Source organism: Vulpes lagopus, chromosome 6, assembly GCF_018345385.1.
Source record: "Vulpes lagopus strain Blue_001 chromosome 6, ASM1834538v1, whole genome shotgun sequence".
Classification (NCBI taxonomy): Eukaryota; Metazoa; Chordata; class Mammalia; order Carnivora; family Canidae; genus Vulpes; species Vulpes lagopus.
In genome coordinates, this window is record NC_054829.1 from 105,293,612 (window position 1) to 105,316,266 (window position 22,655).

The following is a 22,655-nucleotide window of genomic DNA, read 5'->3' on the forward strand; positions in this document are numbered from 1 at the left end:
ATTCTTCCTGAATCCATGGCTTATCCTTTTGCTGTGACAAGAGGGAGACACTTTGAACAAAATGATCATGGGATCTGAGTGTCCACTAAAGTCAAACAGATAGCCAAGATGAAGGAAAGCCAGAGCAGGTCACCATTTTAAAATGCCAATTCTATCCTCCTTGAAAGGTTCCAAAATTTTCAAGTACAGGCAGTTAGACAGACATTACTTTTTTAAGTGTCATGATATATTTTCAGATCTTGGTGACAGTGATCTGTGACATTCTGCCCATTCTTGGCTTTCTATGCTGGTTCGTCATCTTTCTTCTGCCCATGAACTGTGGCTACAAACCAAGATTCATGAACATATTCTTCTTACAGTTATTTTCTTTAACATCTCATTAACTAATATGCTTTCAATGCTCTCTTTTTGTCCAATTATCTAAGTCCTTACATCCATATCTGAATTTCCCCTCTTTGTTTTGTCTATAAGGACTCTTGCACTTGGACGTCATCACAGATTTAGGTGCCAACCCTCATCCCTGCCTCCCTCCAAGGCAGTGTGAATACAGGTCCCACACATCCCTACATCTCTATGGCTTCCTGCACTCCTCTAGCAGCTGGAGCACACTGGACCTCCTGGGGCAGGCCAGAAGTGTTGAGGAGTTAACACCCAGCCACAATTCTCAATAATGAAGGAAGGAAAATTAGTGGATAAATAGATCCATTTCCCCGCCTTTCAGTGGGCAATTCTGAGACAAGCTCTATAAGTCTCTCACCACTTCCTCAGGAATACATCTGTTTTCTGGCCATCCTGCCTTTCCTGTATCATTTCCTCACTCCCTCACAATGTTTCCTGGGATTGTCTCCCAAAGAAATTACTTATACCCAAATCCTTATCTAAAAGACTGCTTTAGGGTAGGCAGTGGTGATCCAGGCTAAGACAGAGGTCCTATTAATACTTAAAATATGTTACAGATTATAATAATCACAGAACCAGCATTCCAACTTCGTTTATCCTGTCATCTCTCCTTTTAGTCTTCTCTTGAGAGCTGAGTGCTACAGGGGTAGGAGGTTTTTACAGACATATTTGACTTCTGCCTCTGTTTTATGGTGTCACTCCAGATGAGTCATGTATCTCTTCTGATTCTGAGTGTGTGTGTGTGCATGTGTGTGTGCGTTATGTGTGTGTATAAAATAGTGCTTTCCAGGGCTGTTGTAAGCATTAAGTAAAATATAGCATGCAAAGCACCTTTTACTTTGACTTCATCTCATAATATAGCAGTTCCAAATTTAGGAAACAAGCTACAATTTTCTTTTGCAGGGTTTTTTTCCCCCCTCTGATAATTGAGCCAACTTAGAAAATAAGAATGGAAATCACAAATAATAAGAGTATCCTCTGATATGAATATAAATTAATTATACATCAAACATTTTCTCATGAACATGCTATGGAAAGGACTGTTCTACTGAAGTATATCGTGCTTTTTTGTTTTGTTAGATAGCCTTAGCCACTGAGCTCATAAAAACTATAAGTAATATTCTCATGATCTAGTATAAGAATTAGCTCCCAATAAACAATTTGAACATTGACTAGCAAAAATATCATGAAAATTGTTTATTTACAAAATAATCTAGGGCATAAATAGCATTTGGTATATCAAGGGGAAAGAGGAACTCAATAAATAGCTATGTTATTTACAGGTATTATGGTGTTAAAGCTAAAACATTAATAATGGCTTTCCCTTCTCCATTGTTTCCTACAGACCACAATCAGTATTAGTATTGAGCTTGTTGTTTTTTACTGACTCTTCATTTCTGACAACTTTCTTCTTTTGTACTTTCATCTTCCTACGCATTCATTCCCTTTCTAAAATTTCCTCATTTTCTTCAATATGATTTATAGTTCTGAAGATTTTTCTGTTGACTGCATTCACATTTAATTATAAATCATGTCATCAGCAGTTGGTTTATATTGAAAATGTAGATCAAATTCAATATCTGTCTGTAATGAATCAAAAGTAGCTGGTCTGATCACCGTCTAAATAATTAGAGTCTGTGTGGATTTACAGCAACATTATTAGTACATGATTAATCAGTACCTAATGCAAACCAGTTCATACCCACATCTACTTAGTCATTTTATCTTATATTAAAGTCCTGTGGCACTGTTTCAGATCAGTTAAGAGTTTTACTTTGTATGATAGTACATTGTTAAACTTGCCATCTGGCCCAACAGCTGATGTGGCTCACACAACCCTGGAGAGGCCCCAGAGCTTTACTCCTGGGAAATATTTAGTCTACTGTGTGGTGTCATGATTACCAGTTCATAGCTTTTCTATAGTCTTTGAAAAGAATTGCAGAAAAATCTCCTCACTGAGTAAATTCTAAATTGAAATCAATTTGTTAGGAAAAGAATTCACTTACCTGAGGACCAGGTTGACCCTGAAATTGAAAAGAAAAAAGGAAAACAATTACAGAATTGTCATTGTAAGTGAATAAGTGAATACTTTCACTAGCAAAACTAGTTCTGAAAATCTTTACAAAATGTTTTTGAAGATATTAGTATCTAACTACTGACAAATTTTACTTTGTGGTTTTAAAAATATCATATTTTTATTCGATGATACTTATCTAAAATCTTGCTATTATGGTCTATTATATGTCACTCCAAAATGACTCAAGGGCTTTTAGTATGCTCTAGGGTTAAACTGGAGAAAAAGAAGGTAAAAGGTGAACTACATTATTGTAATGAATGGATTACTTAAATAGAAGGCCTTTTAGCACAGACTATTACTATGAGCTACATATCAAAGAGCACAATGACAAGAAAAAAAGAGGCAGATATTTTTAGTTTTAGAATTCCCTGAGTCTTTGGATTTCTCATTGTTTCAATAATACTTTAAGTCAATTTTAAAAATTAACACCTGTCTTTTGCTCTGTACAATCCAACCAAAGGGCATTTAAAAAGAATATGAGAAGTCTTGGGCTCAATTAAAGTGCATCATAATTCCCTATTCAGTCAATAGATCATGGAAACCACTGGACAATCTAATTCAGTTTGAATGTCACTTTCTTGTTTAAGCTGAGAAAAATTCCAAAGCAGCAGAACTGTAAATGCTTCTTAAGGAAAATCACCTGTAAATAAAAGTATTGATTACACATCACCTTCTTAAAACCTCTAATTGAGTTTCATATAAGATGAGATGAAATAAAAAGTGTACACCAAGTTAGGGAATCTTTAAAAATAAATTAATAATGTACAATCTCATTGTACCAGCTGTATGTCACTGGGTATCAATACAGAAAAGCACAGAACTAGTACAACTCCCAGAGAATACTCTCCTTCTCCCTCCTCTCCCTCCCTCTTTCTCTCTTTCTTTCTTTCTCAGCCTCTCTCCAGGCTTACAACTTCTCTAGGTAATTGTTTTCTAACTAACCAGGAATAGAACAGATGATTTTTAAGAGTTTTGTCTGAAAATATCTTAAGCCAGGTTTTATCTAATCAAACCAGCAAAGGAAGCAAAAAAAGTTACTGTGGATGTTTTTCACACCACTTGTGTACTCTAGTAGTGAAGAGGGAGAAATGAATAACATTAATTCCTTTCCAAGTACCAGGCACTTTTGGACATGTTAGTCCGTTTATTCCTTATGACTGCTCTGCATTTTACAAATGAAGAAAATGAGGCTCATAGAAATCAACTAACACTCACACAGCCTAGAGGTGGAAAAGCCAGATTTTAAACCGAAATCTGATCCCAATGTTCGAGCATTTTCCACCGGGTCATTCTGCCTTTCACTGAAGTTTAAATTTGCAGTTGTACGCAGACTTACTCAGATAAACAATGGTATTGGAGCAGCCTTTAGCTGAGTGGATGCTCTAAACTTCCCTATGGCCCCTGGATTGCAAGCAACAGTGTGAATCTCTGCTTGAAGATGTAGACCTAGGACCAGCAGGCACCCAGCCTGTTAACTGATATCTGTACACAAACCAGATCAGCTAAACTTCTTGAGGGTAACAGACAATCCTAAAATCAGGGCTAAACATGGGGAATCTACAAAGGTAGAGCTCTCCACCTACATGTAAATGCAGATCTTCCCAGATCCATGTAATGGACAAGATTACAATACATGCTCACTCCCACTGACACTCTGTCTCTCTCTGGATGCTTTAAACTCTGTCCTTTCTGAAGTTTCAAACTAAACTCAGAAATATGAACATGCATCTTTTAAAGAAACTCAGAATACATTACATCTTTTATAAGTTTTCTTGGTGAAACCCAAAGGTAGGATTGTCTAAAATCAGAAATACTTTTTACCAAAGAATAGAGTTAAGCATCATTGCTGAGATCTTTTTATTCCTACAATTGTTCTGCAGATCACAGCTTTCCTGTCTATCTTTAAAATGTGGTATCCCTACCATTACACTGAACAAATGATTTTAGTGCAAAGTCTGCATACATTTGTATGTTATTCTAGACAAATATACATTATGTTCTGGATTTATGTTAGTGGTAGTGAAAACAAACAATAAATGACAGTAAAATTAAAAAGTTGACTTTTATGTAGGCATTAGCAATTATATAGTACCAGGAAACTCAGACTACTATAATGTGTGATATGAATTTCAAATATCTGTGGTGTGCATGATTGTGTGTGTGTGTAGGGTGGGGAATATGAAAAGGAGAGATGGAAGGGGGTTGATAGAGAGGCTTCTCCCCCAAATTATACATATAACATGACAAATTTGATAACTGTCCCTAAAACATGTATTACACAATGCAAACCTTACACAAGATTCCAGGACTGCTTATGCCAAGTCTTCTTAGTGTGATGTAACAGATATTCCCTAGAAGACACCTAGAATACCTGAAAGGAAACAGTCTAATGGCTGTAGTCTTGTAGTCATCGCAATAGAGCTATCTGGATAAATGAGGAAAGTGATCAGAGGACCTATTTCAGTGGGCGTGGCAGTGTCAGCTTCCTCTATAGCAGTGCCAGCTCCTATATGGGAACATAGAAGGAGACTGGACAAAAGCCCAAAAATGAAGAGCATCTCAGAAACTTCCTGGTGATGGAGGACTCCGGACATGAAGACTTCTTCATAGACAAATAACCAAAAGAAATATTTTGGGATTTCTTTAGCTGCTTCTAAGTAGTTCATTGAGAAATCCAAGTATTGTCATTCATATGTGGGTATCTTTCTAGTCTATTCTAATTTACAGGTAGTGAACATTATCAGTAGTCAACTGTGAAAGTCAAATTTTTTTGGTTTTCTAAAATACACCTTTAATGAATAGTTACAAAATGTGACTAAAGCTTACAAAATACAACTTAAGTTGAATTTTTAAAAAGACGTTTTTCCTAAGCAAATCACCAAATGGTTTCTAGAAATAAAAACTCAAATTGGCTATAGTCAAGAGCCATTCCAAGGGTTAAATCACAGAAATACTGAGGTTTGAAAAGTAGATATAAAGGTGGAGAATGCTCAATGCTGTGAGTCACTGATTTACTGTATGTCAACAGCTCGATGCAATGCCCTCCAGGCAGCTAAGGCACCAGCGTGAAGAAAACGAAACAGCAGGAGGAGTGACTTTAAAAAGTGGTAATCAGAACAGCATGGTGGAAAACAATCAGCCAGTAGCTGAGGCTTGACAGAAAAGTGTTCAAAGCGAGTTGAAAGTTTTGTGGGGCAAATAAACCACAATGGAGCATGATAAATGAGATGACATATCACTTGAGTATGTATTGTTACTTTAGGCAATTAAAGAGCAATATTAACCATTCTTGGTGAGGCTGTTATCACAATTATGGCTGCCAGAAAGTGCTACCATCCCTCTCTAAATCAACAAAGTCATTTAGATTTCTGACTGAGGCAATTAGTTTCACTACATGCTATTTTTTTATGGATGGTAAATCTGTGTCACTCCTTTTCAGATGGGAAAAATGCCGTTTTTCCATTAACACATGCACAGCTAAGCACACAATTTTGCACTTTTAAAGTACAATCTTACTTTGAAATACTAATTAGAATAACAGACCCACATACATCTTTACTGTGATAAATTTTGAAATAAACATACTCTCATTAACAAAAGCTTGAGGGAGTATTAGTATTGTTCATGCAACTCTAAAAGGTGTTACATCTGCTTCAAGGTAATTAGACAGAAATTACTTCAATAACTTAGAAACTCATCCTTAACAATCCCAACCTTGCTACTACTACGTTCAGTACTCTCAGATACAGGTTCATTTCATTCTTTTGAATTGAAAGAAAATAATTCAAAATCACAATTTCTATGTCTTGTATTTTGGAACCCTTAACTGTCTCAAAGATCATTGGAAGATGATTACTGTAATTTCACCATCTCTTGCAAAATCTCAAATCCACACAGTTGGATGTCAAGTTTATTTTTCTTTTCAGGTGAAAACAGCATCTAAATTGGGCATCCAGGGAAAGCTGTAGAATGACATCAGAGGAACTCTGAGTGGCAACAGGATTGTCCTGGTGGCAGGATGTTTTGAGGACCAATAGATCCTAGCATAAAGCCATCTCAATGGAATTCCTCAACCTTGTAAGAATTGCAGTCTGACCTAGAGTCTGTGTCACTAAGTGGAACAGCTATACTCTACACCTGCAGTACCAGGGCTTTGCCCATCCTCACCATACAGTGAATTTGTTTACATTTCATCCCCAGTATCCCAATGCCCAAGTCATAAAGTACTTCAGTGACAATTCTTAAATTGTTAAAAGGTGAGAATAATTGACAAGTCCAAAGATGGTTTACAGTATCTTTAAAGAACTGTAAGTCTACTATTCTTACACGACTGGATTATATTTTCAAAATGCATTTCTCAATCCAATAGCCCCTAAAGAGTTTTCTTGGCTTCTGTTCACTGCAGAATATACACATCTCCGTCAAAAAAGTCTTTCCACCCAACGGAATCTTATTCAGATAATAGAAATGGAAGTGAGGCAGGAGCCTGTGGAGGCTTCAGAAGAGCATGTACGAACCTATACGTAGGCCACCAAACAAAAGGCATGAAAGTTTGATCTCGAAGAGAAATTACTTCCTAGTTTGAGTAAGCCTCCATATCCAATTAATATGAGAATATTATATCCAATTACTTTGTAAATTATAAAATGCTATATAAATACAGCATGGCAATCTATAGTAGTTTATAAAACTAATACCAACAATTCATTCCACTAATTCAAATTTCAATAAAAAGTGTCTGTTAATTTTAAAAACAAATTAACATGCAAATGATATACTACAGAGAAAAGCAATTGAAGAAATAGAGCATTATGGATTATGTGTATTAATTAAAAAATGACTTTGCAAAGATTGCATAATCTCTCAATGTCTGTAAGCTGCTCATGCTTCCAAGGACTTACATGCTTGACTGAAATAAACATTATTCATAATTTATATTGCCTGTCGTGTTACCCTCCAGGATAGATATTAATAATTCTTATGTTAGCCAGTCACATAATACTACTTAGAGTATTTCAATTTAAGGTTTTCTTTTAAAAATTACTTAATCACTGGTGGGTTTAATTCTGGGAAAGAAAAGCCATATTCTACTCTAGAGACAAAAAATAGCTATAGTCTCAAACCTGGTGGGTATATCTTTTCTAAAATTTGAGAGAAAGAGTAAGAGCAAACATGGAGATGGTTTTGTTGGGCTCAATATAAGGAAAACAAAAAATGATTCAGAATGAACAATTTCAGGGTGCCTGGCTGGTTCAGTTGTTAAGCGTCTGACTCAGGTGATGATCTCATGGGTCATGAGATCAAGCCCCATGTTGGGCTCTGCACTTAGTAGGAAGTCTGCTTAAGATTCTCTCCATCTGGGGTATTATGCTGAGTGAAATAAGTCAATCGGAGAAGGACAAACAGTGTATGTTCTCATTCATTTGGGGAATATGAATAATAGTGAAAGGGAATATAAAGGAAGGGAAAAGAAATGTTGGGAAATATCAGGAAGGGAGACAGAACATAAAGACTCCTAACTCGGGGAAACGAACTAGGGGTGGTGGAAGGGGAGGAGGGCGGGTGTTGGAGGGGAATGGGTGACGGGCACTGAGGTGGACACTTGACGGGATGAGCACTGGGTGTTTTTCTGTATGTTGGTAAATTAAACACCAATAAAAGTTAATTAAAAAAAAAATAAAAATAAAATGTATTTTCTAGGGCAAAAAAAAAAAAAAAAAAGATTCTCTCCATCTGTCCCTCTCCCTACTTGTGTAGGTGCATGTGTGCACTCTCTCATAAATAAATAAATAAATAAACAAATAAATAAATAAATAACTCTTTTTAAAAAATGATAGATTTCTTCCATGATATTTGCCTTTCATAATTAAATAACATAACTTACTTAAAGATTTATTCTTATATACAAATTAATGACTCCTCACAATAGTTTAAAACAGTATATTTTCTAATAAAATATCATATTTATCTTTTCTTAAGATTAAATGTTCATAATAAGAACATAGAAAAGTAAAGAATTTTATTATGTGTATGTTTTGTCATTAAAAATTTCACACACAGGACACCTGGGTGGCTTAGTCTGTTACGTATCTGCCTTTGGCTCAGGTCATGATCCCAGGGTCTTGGGATCAAGCCCCACATGGGGCTCCCTGATCATCGGGGGGCCTGCTTCTACCTTTCCCTCTGCAGCACCCCCGGCTTGCTGTCTCTCTCTCTCCCTCTCTCTCCTAAATAAATAAATTTTAAAAATCTTAAAAAAAAATTTCACACACTAAATATAAGTAAGATAAAGACTGCATTAATTTACATTAAAATTTATTGGATGCCTACCATTCTACTGAAGTTGATTTGGATTTTTATTTACATCCTCCTATATAAATATTTATATATTATAAGTATATAAATATATTTATATATTATTTTTTATATTTTAATTTTATACTTATTATTTATAAATATATATTATTTCCTTATGATACAACACTGAAAATGCATGTTATTCCAGTTGCAAACTTCATATATTTTACTTATATATATTTTTTATTTTACTTATATTGTATATAAAATACAGATTACACAGTTTTAGGATATAATCTTACATGTGTATACACATATGTATTCATTCAGACATATGTTTGTAAATCTGTCTTTATGAAGAGAAGAAGAAAGAAAAAGGGAAAAAAAGAAAGCAAAAGAAAGAAAAGAAAGATAAAGAAGATAAAGAAAAGAAAGAAAAGAAAAGAAAAGAAAGAAAAGGAAGGAAAATATATCATTCTGGGTGATGGACTTAGGAGTAATTGTTTACATCTTTAGATACTTCTCAAAATGTTACTAGCCCAATATCTTGATTATAAAAATATTTATCATACAATACCTAATTATACCTAATTCACTGCAGAATACTTTTAAACAGAATCTTAATTAGGTTGTTAAATTTTTTCCATACTAAATTAATTCATTCAAAGATCTAGGCCAGTCATTTTGAATTCCATTTTCCAATTTTTCCCAATTCGAGGTGTGTTTAATCACTTGGAAGAATGTTGCAAAATTATTAAAAATATTCTTCAAAATTCAGTAAGTAAAGGTTTTGAATTCATTTTCAGTATGTGTCCCACATCACTTTTAGGAATAGACTAGAAGTAGGGAAAGGGCAGAAGAGTTCCAGAGTCAAGCACCCAATGATAGGAAATCATGGATCCACGTAATATAGGGGTTCCTATTAGGCCAAGTTTGTTAGAACCTTTGCTATTTTGCAAAAGTTTTGGGATTTAGCTGCATTATTTCACGGAGTCATTTGAAGAACTTATACTTTAGGCTATCAATGTGTGTATCAAACTTCTAAAACATAATACATCTCTAAATCTTTTCACCATTTGGCATGGAATTAGAAAGGGCTATCATGGTGTAAATAAATGACAAGTTTTACAAACATATGTTTAGTAGGACACAATAAACATATAGAATACATGTGAAGAGAGACACCTGCTCAGCTTCTATAGTTTTAAAACACATATTTTTGGAAGAATGCAAAGGCAATTTTTACTGCATTGCCAATTTTTATTACCTTTTATATAATGAATAATTTGGTTTCTCAAAAATAAAAAGATACTTATTAAGATCTTTAAAAGTGTGATATTTTGATTATTCCAAATAAATACTGGAAATGAATTTATAAACATGTCAGGCTTATTAAATTTATGTGAGTGCCCAATTCCAATTTTCTAAATATTGTGTGAAAGATGGATATGACAGTGCCCTCAGTAGCTGCCATTTGTAGATGTTTTGCACTAACAAATGAGTGCTAGCAGAGTCAATTAATTTATAATGCATGAGTCACATAATGCTTATTGCTCCAGTGAGAAAGAACCCTAAAAATGAAAACCTATTTTGAAACTGGGGAGGAAGCTCTGCAAATGAAGAAGCCTATGTGCTTTTGGATCCAAGATGTTTGGGGCTGCATCATAATAACTACCACTTACTGACTATCATAAGACAGCAAGAGTGTACAAATGACACCTGTTACAATAATCCTGCAAATTGGGGATCATTTCCTTCATTTTGTTGTTTAAAAAAGTCTCAGAGAGGTTAGGGTCCCCAGAATTACATAGCTTTAAAAGGGGAAGCTGGAATATGAACATAGGGTCTGACTTGAACCATGCTGTGCTCACTTGCATCATCCTAATGGCTAAAGCCATGAGTTTGGAAGAGATTACCAAGGGGATGCATGAAGCAGTGATTCTTAACCCCCTTTTGAATTGAATAGAAGTTATTACTGCTCTAGTGAGAAATATCCATACATGAAACACTTAAAATTTTACACACACACACGCACACACAAACTCCTTAAGTCTATCCATCAATTCTCTACTGAATCATTCACCCCAGGATAAGAGAAATATACACCTGAGTAGAGAAACAGAAACATTTCAGAAACAAGAGAGGAACAGTGTCCTAGAAAGGAAACAGGGGGAAAAGAATTAAAAACAGCAACAAACTAGAGTTACAGAAGTCAAGATTGGAGAGAATTTCAAAAAGAGAAACTAAAGGGATCTCTGGGTAGCTCAGCGGTTTGGCGCCTGCCTTCGGCCTGGGGCATGGTCCTGGAGTCCCCGAATCGAGTCCCGGGATCCAGTCCCACATCGGGCTCCCTGCATGGAGCATGCTTCTCTCTCTGCCTCTATCTCTCTGCGTCTCTCATGAATGAATGAATAAAATCTTAATGACCACAAAATGTCCATTGCATTTAACCAACAGGAAGTCAGAATCTGTCCTGTAATTGATTGAGCAGTGAGGTGAGGAAACTAAGACAAGAATAAGCTCCTTAGATAGCAAGCAGGTGTCATCTAAAGTGCCAAGTGTGCTAGAGTAATTGATTACAAGAAGGTTCTGATTGGGAAAGGTGCTGGAATTAACCAGCAAACGGTAAAAAGTAGAAAGCATGTATACCAACAATTTGCCAACCTGTGTAAACAATTCTTTTAAGTAACTGTGTGTGAAGGGAAGAAAAGAAAAGGGACACAGGGCTGAGGAACAGGTTTTTTTGTGTGTGATAAAGTGAGAAAGAATCGAAAATGTTTACGAACTGACAGAAAACTTAGCTAAGAGAAAAGAGATAGATTGTAAAGCAAAATAAATATGTAAGAGAACACACAGGAATTGGTATCAGAGAACAAGGGTCAGGAGATCATTTTGTCTGAGAAGAGGAGAAAGTGAGGACAGATACAGAAACACTTGGATATACAGAGGCAGAAAACAGAGGTATTCCATGCCCTAAATTTCAAGGGATTCTGAGAAGTTTTCTGGGCATGTAATGGGTATGGGAAGAGTAAGGCTGATTGTTTATTTATTCAACTAACACCTCCAGATTGTTTATTCAACTTAGCACCTCCAGAGTACCAGGCGTTCTTTGGGTGCTAGGAATATAGTAAATAAAACCAAGTCCCTACTATCATTCTTGCTGGGTGAGATAAGACTATAAGAGAATGTTTATAAAGAATGTGGTAGGTGGCAATTACAGCTAAGAAGAAAAATATATGAGGATAAGGAGGCTAAGAGAGCCATTCAGTGGGAAGGTGGCATTTTATGGGGTGGTCACAGAAAGATGGTTCAGAGGAAAAGGGGAAAATGCAACAGAAAAGTGGAGATAGGGTGTTCAGGTAACTGACCATGCATCCAGACTAGAGGGAGTGATGGAAAAGGGGTAAGGAATGAAATCATAGAGGTGGAGGGGACAGGTTGTGTACAATTTTGTAAGTCATGATAAGAAGTCAGCTTTTAACTGAAGTGAGCCAGAAAGCCACAGGGAGAAGGTTTTGTACAAAGAAGTGACATAATCCTTATATCTGAAAAGGATCATTTCATTGGGGGGGGGGGAAGGCTATAAAAGAGCAAGAGTGTAAACACAAAGAGAAGGCATTTGTAACAATCCAAGTGCAAGATAAACGATGGGATGGGCCAGAGGATAGTTAGTGGTGAAGAAAATATGAAGTGGTTAGGTTTTACATATATTGTGAAGAAAGTGGTGCCAGATTTGCAGATAGACTGAATAGGAGTAGGGAGGTGAGGTGTGAGAAAAAAGAGGAGTCAGGAGTCAGGAATAACTCCAAGGTTTGATTGGGACACTAAAGGAGTGGAGATACCATTTCCTGATGGGGGAAGGCTGTGAAAGAAGCAGCTTTGGAGAGTAGAGGCTCAGGAACTGGTTTTGGACGTTAAGTCTGAGATGTTTATGAAACACCACATAGAGATGTTGAGTAGGAAGTTGGATATATATGACTTGAGTTCATAGAAGAAGTTCAGGATAGAGATAGAAATTTGGGAACCTTTGAGATACAGATAACATATAACCATGAAATTACATAAGATCACCTACTGAATAAATAAAAATAAAGAGAAAAAAGGCCCAAGGACTGAACCTTCAAGCGTTCCAACATGTACTGACTGTGAAGAAGAAAAAGAACTAGCAAGGCTGAGGAGAGGCCAGGGAGGTAGGAGAAGTGCTGTGAAAGGGTTTTATCAAGCAAGGAAATAAGCAGGGAAAGGGCTTCAAGAAGGGAGCAATCAACTGTGTTGAATATAGTCCAGTAAAATTAGAATTGAACCCCAACTATTAAATTTGTCATGGTGAAGATAATCAGTGACCCTGACAAAAAAATGTTTCCAGCAGAGTGGTAGAGATGAATGCCTTGTTAGATTCAAGAGAGAATGAAAACAGTATTTTGATGACTGTGGACAACTCTTTCCATGAGTTTTGCTGTGGAGGAAGTAAATGCAACAGTGTCTGGGAAAAGGTATAGGGTCACGGAAGTTGTTGTTTAAGATAGAAGATATGGCTTCATTTTTATACTAATAGAATTATTTGGTAAAAAGGAAAAATCACTAATATGGGAGGGAGGCAACTGCAAGAACAATGCCTTGAGCAAGGCAGAGAGATTAGTTCAGCTGCACAAGTGAGGACAGTTGATTCCTTGTAACAGGAGGAGAGGAGGGTACAGATGTTAGTAAATTATCAGATCTGATGGTGGGAGTGTATAAAAGTTATATTCTAACTGCTTCAATTTTCTCAGGGAAATAAAAAACAAGGTTATCAACAAAATTAAATGGGAAGGAGATGCTAGATGCTGGAGGATTCTGGAGCAAGAAAAACGATTGAAATAGCTAAGAAAGACAGTGACTGGTTTATGAACATAGATCAGGGTCCTGGGTACCATGATGGATCCTCATGAGATTAGTGGTGTGAATTTCAAATGAAACCAGTTAACTGGGTTGTTTTTCTCCTCCCTCATTCAGTGATGTGGGTACAGGTGTAGAGTAGAGGGTGAGTTGTGTTTTGCTAGGCTCAGGTTTTCCCAGGCCAGGTCAGAGGGAGAGGGAGAAGAGTGTTTATAGGAGTATGCAAGAGCATGATTAAAATGACACATTATGACCTCTCATGTATTAAGGAGGACAGTCAAGATATAGGAAGTGTGTAGGTGGTGGTCACCTACATTTCTCTGTTAGATATATGTTTTGTTCTTTCACATTACTTTTGTGACATATCCACTGAACTATACTTAATAAGTTCAACTGTACAAATGCTTATGTAAATTAGTAGAACATATTGTTTTTTTCAAGAAATTGGAAATCTTAATTACGGTTTGGTTGAATTTCTTGACTTCTCTCTTCTGATTGGGATGCCTCTTGCTATTCCTGCCTATGGTCTCGACATAACTGTACAAATAAGGGGACCAGATTCCACTGTACTACAGATTGCTCATGTGGGAATATACACGGGAGCGAAAGGAACCTGGAACTGCACTACACCTGCCCTCTGACATTGGTGAAAAATCCTCCTTCTTCTTAATGGCAGAACCAGGTTCCTTGACTTCCTTTGTGAGTAAGGACAATGCTATGTAACTCTGATGTCCTAGTCCACACTTCATACACCTATACACTGTGTGTGTGTGTGTGTGTGTGTGTGTGCATGCGCGCGTGCGCATATGTGTGAACCAAACTGAAACTTCTCCCTGAACTCTCCTTTCAATGAGAAAAAAATGAATGGCTGAGGTTTGCAGTTTGTCAAAAGCTTTGAAAAGATTGCTTTAGCAGACTTCATTTCTGGAGGTTTGTACTGCCTTTCCACTCCTTTAGGAAGGACCTGATGGGATAGCCTAATTTACTTCGTGCATGCCAATTATTAATACAAATGTCTACCTTGGCCTACTTCCTTTCATTTATACAATTTCAGGGATGGTCAGTCAGCTATGCTCCAGGCAGAACACAGAACCATTCATGCACAGGATCTTGTGCTTTATTCTCTCCCCAGTAGGCTCTGAGCATGCTGTGGCTACAGCCCATGGAGCACTATCTTTTATCCCTTGGCAGTTATTTAAAATCATTCAGAAAGAACCTGCCGAGCCTCATCAATAGAGGTAATTTAGCCAGTGGCTTTAAAAATGCTAAGTTACATTCCCTGTCTCAACTGAGAACATTTATATTACAGGAGAAATGAAGTGTATTCAATATACTCTTGAAGAGTGCATTACAGTATCTAATTCAGCTCCAGCATCACTAACTGTAAAACCATATAATGTTAAAGTCAATTAAGGTGGTTTATTTTTTAATACAATCAATTTTATTGCAGTGACAAGAGAGCACCATAATTAGTTTTCACAACTTGAGCCTTTGTCAAAAGGCCTTCCAGTTGTGTGGGAAGAAAAACCCCAATAAAGTATGGGAACCTAAAGATGTATTCACTTCTATTTGTGACTGCGTGTCCATGGAAGAGCCATGCCATATTTTTCTTTGTTTTTTCTGGTACCACCACAGTGCCTAGAATTTAGTAGGTCCACTGAATGAAAAGTCATATATGGTTGAATTTTTTAAAACAAATGTTCAGTATTTACCTTCTACTGTTCAAGGTGAAGTAGAGCATAAGAATTAAAAAGCACAGGCTCTGGAACCTGACAGACCTGAATTTATATTTCAGTATTTCTACTTACTAGTTGTGTGATCTTGGGTATGTCACTCAAGCTCTTTCTGTCTTGGTTGCTACAACTGTAAAATGGGCTAATAATGGTATCCACTAAGGTTTGCAAAGCAAACAGTCCAGTGGCTGGTATGTGGTCTCAACCACACAAGCATTTAAAAAACAAGAATGTAAAAGTTTATGGCTGATTAAAACCTGAAAGACATTATTACCTAAAAGCCCTTATTTCTCTTAAGAAACTGAAACCTCCGTGTGCAGAAACAGAATGCACATGGCTAATTCATCTTAAGTGCTGCTCAAGAAATACACTTGATGTAGCTTGTGCCATTGATGATGAGAACACAATAAACTATAAAAAATGTCATTTCTGGAAACTTATTGGCTGGCATTCAGCAAGAGATGAATCTTTGTAACGATGTGACATGATGACTTTGATGAACTGAGCTTATTAAAATATGGTGCATTTTAGAAGATATTCCCTTAAAAATGAATTAATTTAGATAGAATATACTGCATACCATTATTCAGACATCCATCTTCATCACTGAAGAATAATTCTGTGTCAGTGAGATATCTTCCTCCAAATACCTGCTTAGGATCCACTTTTCGTTCTCTAATTCAAAAAATGAAGAGGAGACTTGGACTTACTCACTGAGGTTTCCACTGGCTAAAATTCTATAATTTTTGTATTGTATGCATTTTGAAGCTTTCCATGGTTTGAAGATAAAAATCTCAGAAAAAGGGCAGCCCCGGTGGCCCAGCGGTTTAGCGCCGCCTTCAGCCTGGGATGTGATCCTGGTGACCCGGGATCGAGGCCCACGTCAGGCTCCCTGCATGGAGCCTGTTTCTCCCTCTGCCTATGTCTCTGCCTCTCTCTGTGTGTCTGTCATGAATAAATAAATAAAATCTTAAAAAAAAATCTCAGAAAAAGATCCCTCTTCTAAAAAAAATTTTTTTCTACTTAGCACAAAAGTCTGAGCGGTAGCAGTAGTCAAGCATTCTGATTGAAGAGTCAATATCTCAGTCAATTGCTGCAGATACATCATTTTTCAATTTGTTAGAAAGAAATCAAAAACCCATAAATACAAATATTAGGACGTAATACTCTACTATGAGCCTTTGGTGTCCCATAACGTATATATTTGGATATTAGACAAGGAGCTAGTTTTATGTAAGTACACATATTCTTATTTCTGGGTTTCATATGAAACCCTTAGTGGATCATGCCAAAGAACATTGAGCTAATTTTGGTTATAGCTTAAAAATAAGAAGTTTGAAGGTCTGTAATTTAGGGATCTATGTAGATATCATTCTTGGTATCCTAAGGCATTTTAAAGGCTAGCTAGCACAGAGTGAGACAAGGTGAGGACATCTCTTTTATGTAACAAAAGAGATGACATTCTTAAGAGATTGATCATGTTGATTTTCAGAGTAAGCCACCTTCTGTAGCTACTGTCAACAAGCAAAAGCAAGGTGTAGCAAGGAAACATTTCACACTTAAAAATGATGTTGACTTCCAGTCTCCAGAAAGAAATATTCTAACATGAACTATCTGCTTTGACTGTTATCAAAACCCTTCCTAGGGACGCCAGGGTGGCTCAGCAATTGTGTGTCTGTCTTTGATCCAGGGCGTGATCCTGGAGTCCTGGGATCGAGTCCCACATCAGGCTCCCTGCATGGAGCCTGCTTCTCTCTACCTATGCCCCGCTCCCTGTGTCTGTCATGAATAAATAAATAAAATCTTAAAAAAAAACTCTTCCTAAAAAAGAATGCTTCTATTGTTCATGGAGTCTAATTTACTGACAATATAATAAGGGTATTCTAAATCACTGAAAGTACTAAAGTAGGTTACATATTAGCAATCATTGTACTTTAGGATAAGAGTCTAAGTTCCTGCTTCTACAGAGAGTTAAGACAGGTCAATTTTCTAACAGTTTACAATGAATGAAAATATTCTTATTTACTCTATTTTTAAGAGAACAGAAATCGGGATGCCTGGGTGGCTCGGGCGGTTTAGCACCTGCCTTTGGCCGGGGGCGTGATCCTGGAGACCTGGGATCGAGTTCCGCATTGGGCTCCCTGCATGGAGCCTGCTTCTCCCTCTGCCTGTGTCTCTGCCCCTTTCTCTCTGTGTCTCTCATGAACAAATAAAATCTTTAAAAAAGAGAGAGAGAGAGATAGAAGAGAAATCTTGAAGATGATCAAGGTGCTCAGTTACTAGAGTTTCCAGAAAGTATTGGAAGTTATAGAAATGAAAAAAATTGCCTACTCTTTAATGACAAAATAAAAGCTTCCCCTCCTCACAATGACAAATAGAAGGTTTCTCAATCCAAATTCATTTGCCTTGTGGTTTTGATTAAAAATATGCACATCGAAAACTTCATATTACAGAGAATGCACAATGTAGTGAGATTCTTACAAATTATGATATTTGATATCAGGTCAAGCAGTCTTTCATTTTGTTCAAAATATTCCAATGATCTGAAATTGCCATCAGTTTATGTTCTGCAAAGTCTCTCTTCCCAAAGTCTATTGATATCACCAAACTGAAGATGAAATAAGGACTTTTTGTTCCCTCTAAACAGGGGGATAATGCCCTATGAGAAAATAACATTTGTAACAAATAAAACCCAGGGGATCTAGTAGGGCAAAAGAATAAATCTTCATCTTCCACACAACTTTCAAACTGGTAAACAATATAAGAATTCAAAGATCGTTCCTTTTCAACTCATGCCATATAATGTACAAAGTAAGTTTGTATGTAATGGCCATTCCAGTTCCATTCTGCAGTCAGACATGAGAATTCAGTGGTTAGAGGCTTAACTTTAATATGCAAAGTAGAGGGTTGGGCGGAAATGGGGTGGGGGCATCAGGATAAATAACCCACACAACTGGAAGTTCAGGTCATTTCCGATCTGAGGATATAGAGGGCATACTGGACAATGGTCAGACTACCTGAAAGGAAACCACAATCTGATTAGTTCCACTCCAAGGGATGGTTTTTAAAAACCCGTTCTTATTCTTTACCATTGATTGGACGTCTAAATGAAAGGCTACATATGGTGAAAGATATATACATTCAGTCATTACAACAGAAGGGCGATAAATTATTCGGGATGCCTGCAGAGAACTGTGTAATCCACTCTTTCCATTTTCACTCTCACCTGTGAAAAAAGCCTGAAACTGTATGCCAATTGGTTGTTAATAATGTGCTCTGGAAGGAAGCAAGTTGAAATTGTTCCTAAAACTGCAAATCAAGAGACAAAGTATGTGTGTCTACTACTGTTGAATGAAATTATATATCAGAACAAAAGACCATGCCTGCAGTACAGGACTAAAGTATGCTTTCATGTGTCCTATAATATCCAAAGCTTTGGGCAGCACAAAGCTCTGCAGTGCTTATATTTCTACTCCCAGAAGAATAGCCTAACATAGATGTAGCTAATGGAAGCCTCCAAAAGGAAATCGGTGATATGAAATTTAAAATAATTGTTTTTTAAATTTGTAGTTTCCAGATTGGGTTTCTACTGTGCCTGCCAAACATTCTCCTTTTTCTGTGTGTTAGCTACATAAATATGGATTTCATTTGTTTATTAAGAAAAGGAAGTGGTGATTCAGCCACTTTGTAGAGATTCTGTACCGATCCTGTTTGTATTCTTCCACAGGACACTGTAAGATGTGACAGGTCAAAATCTGAAAGGAAGGAAGAGCAGGGGGGGGGGGGGGTACTGATTGGAAAGAGTAAGCCCATCTCTGGTTTCATCTGTAGCCCAGGCTGCCTCCCTCAGAACTTCTGTCTCACCTCAGTACCTGGCCAGCTCCTGCTGCTCCATTACTGTCCTTTTCGTCAATCTGGATGGGCTCCAGGCAGCAGAAATGCTATTACCAAACTCTATTTCTTTTACATAGGTTCCAAATTCCAGTTTTCCAGGAATCTTTCATCCTCATATATGTCAAGCAGGAGACACTATCTTGTCTTTCTCTAAAAAGTTTGTGAATCTGTATTTGTTACAGGAAGATCAAATATAAACATTCCAAAGCTCAGTGCTGTCCACATGCCATTTATGAGTCATGTGTCACAAAGATATCACTCTCTTTCTCTGAGCCCCACTTAGAGCTGGCAAATAAAACAGAGTAATACTAGCAGTCTGCCTACTTCACAGGGTTGTAGCATCAAATGATCTACATGAAAGGGCTTTTGATCACTAACTTCCAATTAAATATATTGCATAATAATTAGCCAGGAATGTTTGCAAGTGAAGGATGTATATATATTTACATATCATAGACAAAGTTATAAGGCTATGCAAATGGAATACAAAAGCTGAATCAAGTAAAGGAACAAAGAAGGAAGGAGGAAGGATTTACAGGAAAAGGGAGAAGAGAGAAATAAAGAACAAGTGTGAAGGTACATCTGTGCATATTCAGCAGGGATCTGAAGAAGTATGGCTTGAAAAGGTGCTTATTTGAAAACATCACCATGATGGTTCATTTTGTGTCAATGTAACTAGGCTGTGGTGCCTGGTTTTTTGGTCCACTGCTAGTCTAGATGTTGCTGTGAAGCTATTTTATAGATGTGATTGACATTTACAATCAATTACCTTTAAGTTAAGCAAATTGTCCTTGATAATATGGGTGGGCTTTGTTCAATCAGCTGAGGGCCTTAAGAGCAAAAACTGGGGGTGCCAGAGAAGAAGTAATTTTGCTTCAAGACTATAATATAGAAACCCCATCTCAGGTTCCATTCTGCCAGCCTGCTCTACACATTTCAGACTTACCAACTCCTACAATTATGTAGCCAACTCCCTAAAATAAATCTCTCAATGATAGATATTCTATTGGTTCTGTTTCTCTGGAGAACCTTAGCTGATACAATCACTAAAGTTGTTTTTTTTTAAGATTTTATTTTATTTATTCATAGAGACAGAGAGAGAGAGAGAGAGAGAGAGAGAGAGGCAGAGACACAGGCAGAGGGAGAAGCAGGCACCATACAGAGAGCCTGACGTGGGACTCGATTCCGGGTCTCCAGGATCACGCCCTGGGCTGCAGGCGGCGCCAAACCGCTGCGCCACCAGGGCTGCCCACTAAAGTTGTTTTTATGGGAAAAACATAGTGGATTATTTTCAGCCTTTATTTTCTTTGCCATTTTTAAAAAAGATTTTATTTATTTACTCATGAGAGACACACAGAGAGAGAGAGGCAGAGACACAGGCAGAGGGAGAAGCAGGCTCCATGCAGGGAGCCCAACGTGGGACTCAATCCCAGGTCTCCAGGATCACACTCTGGACTGAAGGCGGCTCTAAACCGCTGAGCCACCTGGGCTGCCCTTGTTTGCCATTTTATAGGAGCATCTGTACTCCAACCATGCCTGCAATACAGGGTAGAGAGAAGATAGCCCCAAGTGAATGATCCTTTTTAGTCACACTAAGAAGAATTTGGTGTCTTCTAAAATCATAACCATCTCCATTTAGATATCTTACCAATAACTCAAACTCAAAATACTCAACACTGATATCTTTTTCCTCCATAAAATGTTCCTTTTTTGAGGTGCTGCTCCACAGTGTCCTATTCTGTCTCCACTATAGAATCATCCTTCACTTTTCCTTTGGTTCACTCCTCATGTTCATTCTATAAATCCTATAAATCTTCTTTGGTACCTTTTCTCAAATGAAGCCCATCTTAGATTTTCTTCATGTTTCCTCCAGTAGCTACCCTGCAAATTACTTCAGATCAATCATTCTAAATAGGCTTTCATTTATTGCTTACCAATTGCCTATAGCTTTTTCTTTAAAATTTAAAATCCATATTGCTAAGTCTGGCATTCAAGGCTCTTCATGTAGAATCCTGACCAATCCCCCCAGAATAATCTGTACTACTTCTATCAAGAGCTTTCTACTCCAGAGACCTTGGCCTCTCCAATGACTCATTACCCACTCTTTCGCCATTTTCTGCTTCTTCGCCATTCTGTTTATTTCCTATCTTTCAAGTCTCAGTTCAAGTTCCAATTTTTCTAGCCATTCATAGGCTTAATAGAACTTCCTCATTCAGAACTAGTGTTGTGACTATCTGGCTCATTCATTTGGCATTTAAGTATAAAATAACTTACATGGTTAATAAATAGTAGACACAGGTGAAGACTATTCAATCAAATTTAAAGCTGTCTGAGTTAGGGACTATATTTTTAAAATCATTTAAGGAATAAAAGAAGGGTAGGAGGGATGGAGGAAGAAACTAATGAGAGACCTTCCTTTGTACTCATAAGCTATGAGTTACAACTTGGCACTGTGTATATCTTCCATCCAAATGCTATACTTATTTCCCTTTGTGGGAATAATCAAAAGAGACATTTTAATAAAATGTGCTGTCCTGAGGATACATGAGTTTTCTAGTTGTGGTTGATTTGTATTATATCCGTCGTACCTGTTCTGGTATAAATGGCTGATAGGTATAGACCACAGTCTATAAAACAAAGTGTTGTTAATTAATGTGCATGGGGATGCTTACCAAGGCCTTTTGTACTGGTAAACACAATGCATACTGTTCAGTCTTCATTCTATTTTCCAGTTTCCAGTATCTAACTCTGTTCACCACTCTCTTCATTTTAAGACTTTTCTCTTGTCTCCTCTGACTGTAGTATGTTCTGATTCTCCTTCCACTTCCCTAAACTCTCCATATCAGTCTTCTACCCATTTCTTAAATGACAAACTCTAAAGGAGAATGGGGGAATATCTCATCTTTATGAGCTGAATAGCCTGATAACTTCAATCACTTCAACAACCAGCTATACTTTCATTATTCCTAAAGCTCTCACTCCAGCTCAAACCTCTCACCTGAGTGGAATAACAACATGGCCAACTGGCTACTGAATGTTTCCATTTGGATGTATAGACCATATGCATCTATAACTCTCCATCAGACCAAACCTCCTCTGCCTTCTTTATTCCTTGTCCCAGAGGCCTGCACTATTATTGCCCAGAGCAAGACCTGAGAATCATCTCCACTTCTCTCTTCCTCACCCCTATAGCGAATCACAAACTTCTGCCATTTCTAGGTCATTAACAGCACCTGAATCTACTGCAATCTCTATTTCTGTCTAGGCCATGATATTTCTCACCTAAATAACTGCAACTGTACCTTAATCATCTCTCAGTTCTCTTTTGTCCTCTTGTCCTTTAGTAAGGATTAGTAAGGAAGGATTAGCTTCCTAAATGT

General features: G+C 37.2%; 1 protein-coding gene across 1 annotated transcript in view; it reads right to left on the reverse strand.

Moving 5' to 3' along the window:
• COL25A1 (collagen type XXV alpha 1 chain) overlaps nt 1–22,655 on the reverse strand; it is a 444,869-nt gene that overhangs the window by 178,162 nt on the left and 244,052 nt on the right. Inside the window, exon 5 of the mRNA XM_041759382.1 lies at nt 2,406–2,423. Within this exon, the coding sequence (XP_041615316.1) occupies nt 2,406–2,423 (18 nt within the window). The remainder of the gene's footprint in view (nt 1–2,405; nt 2,424–22,655) is intronic.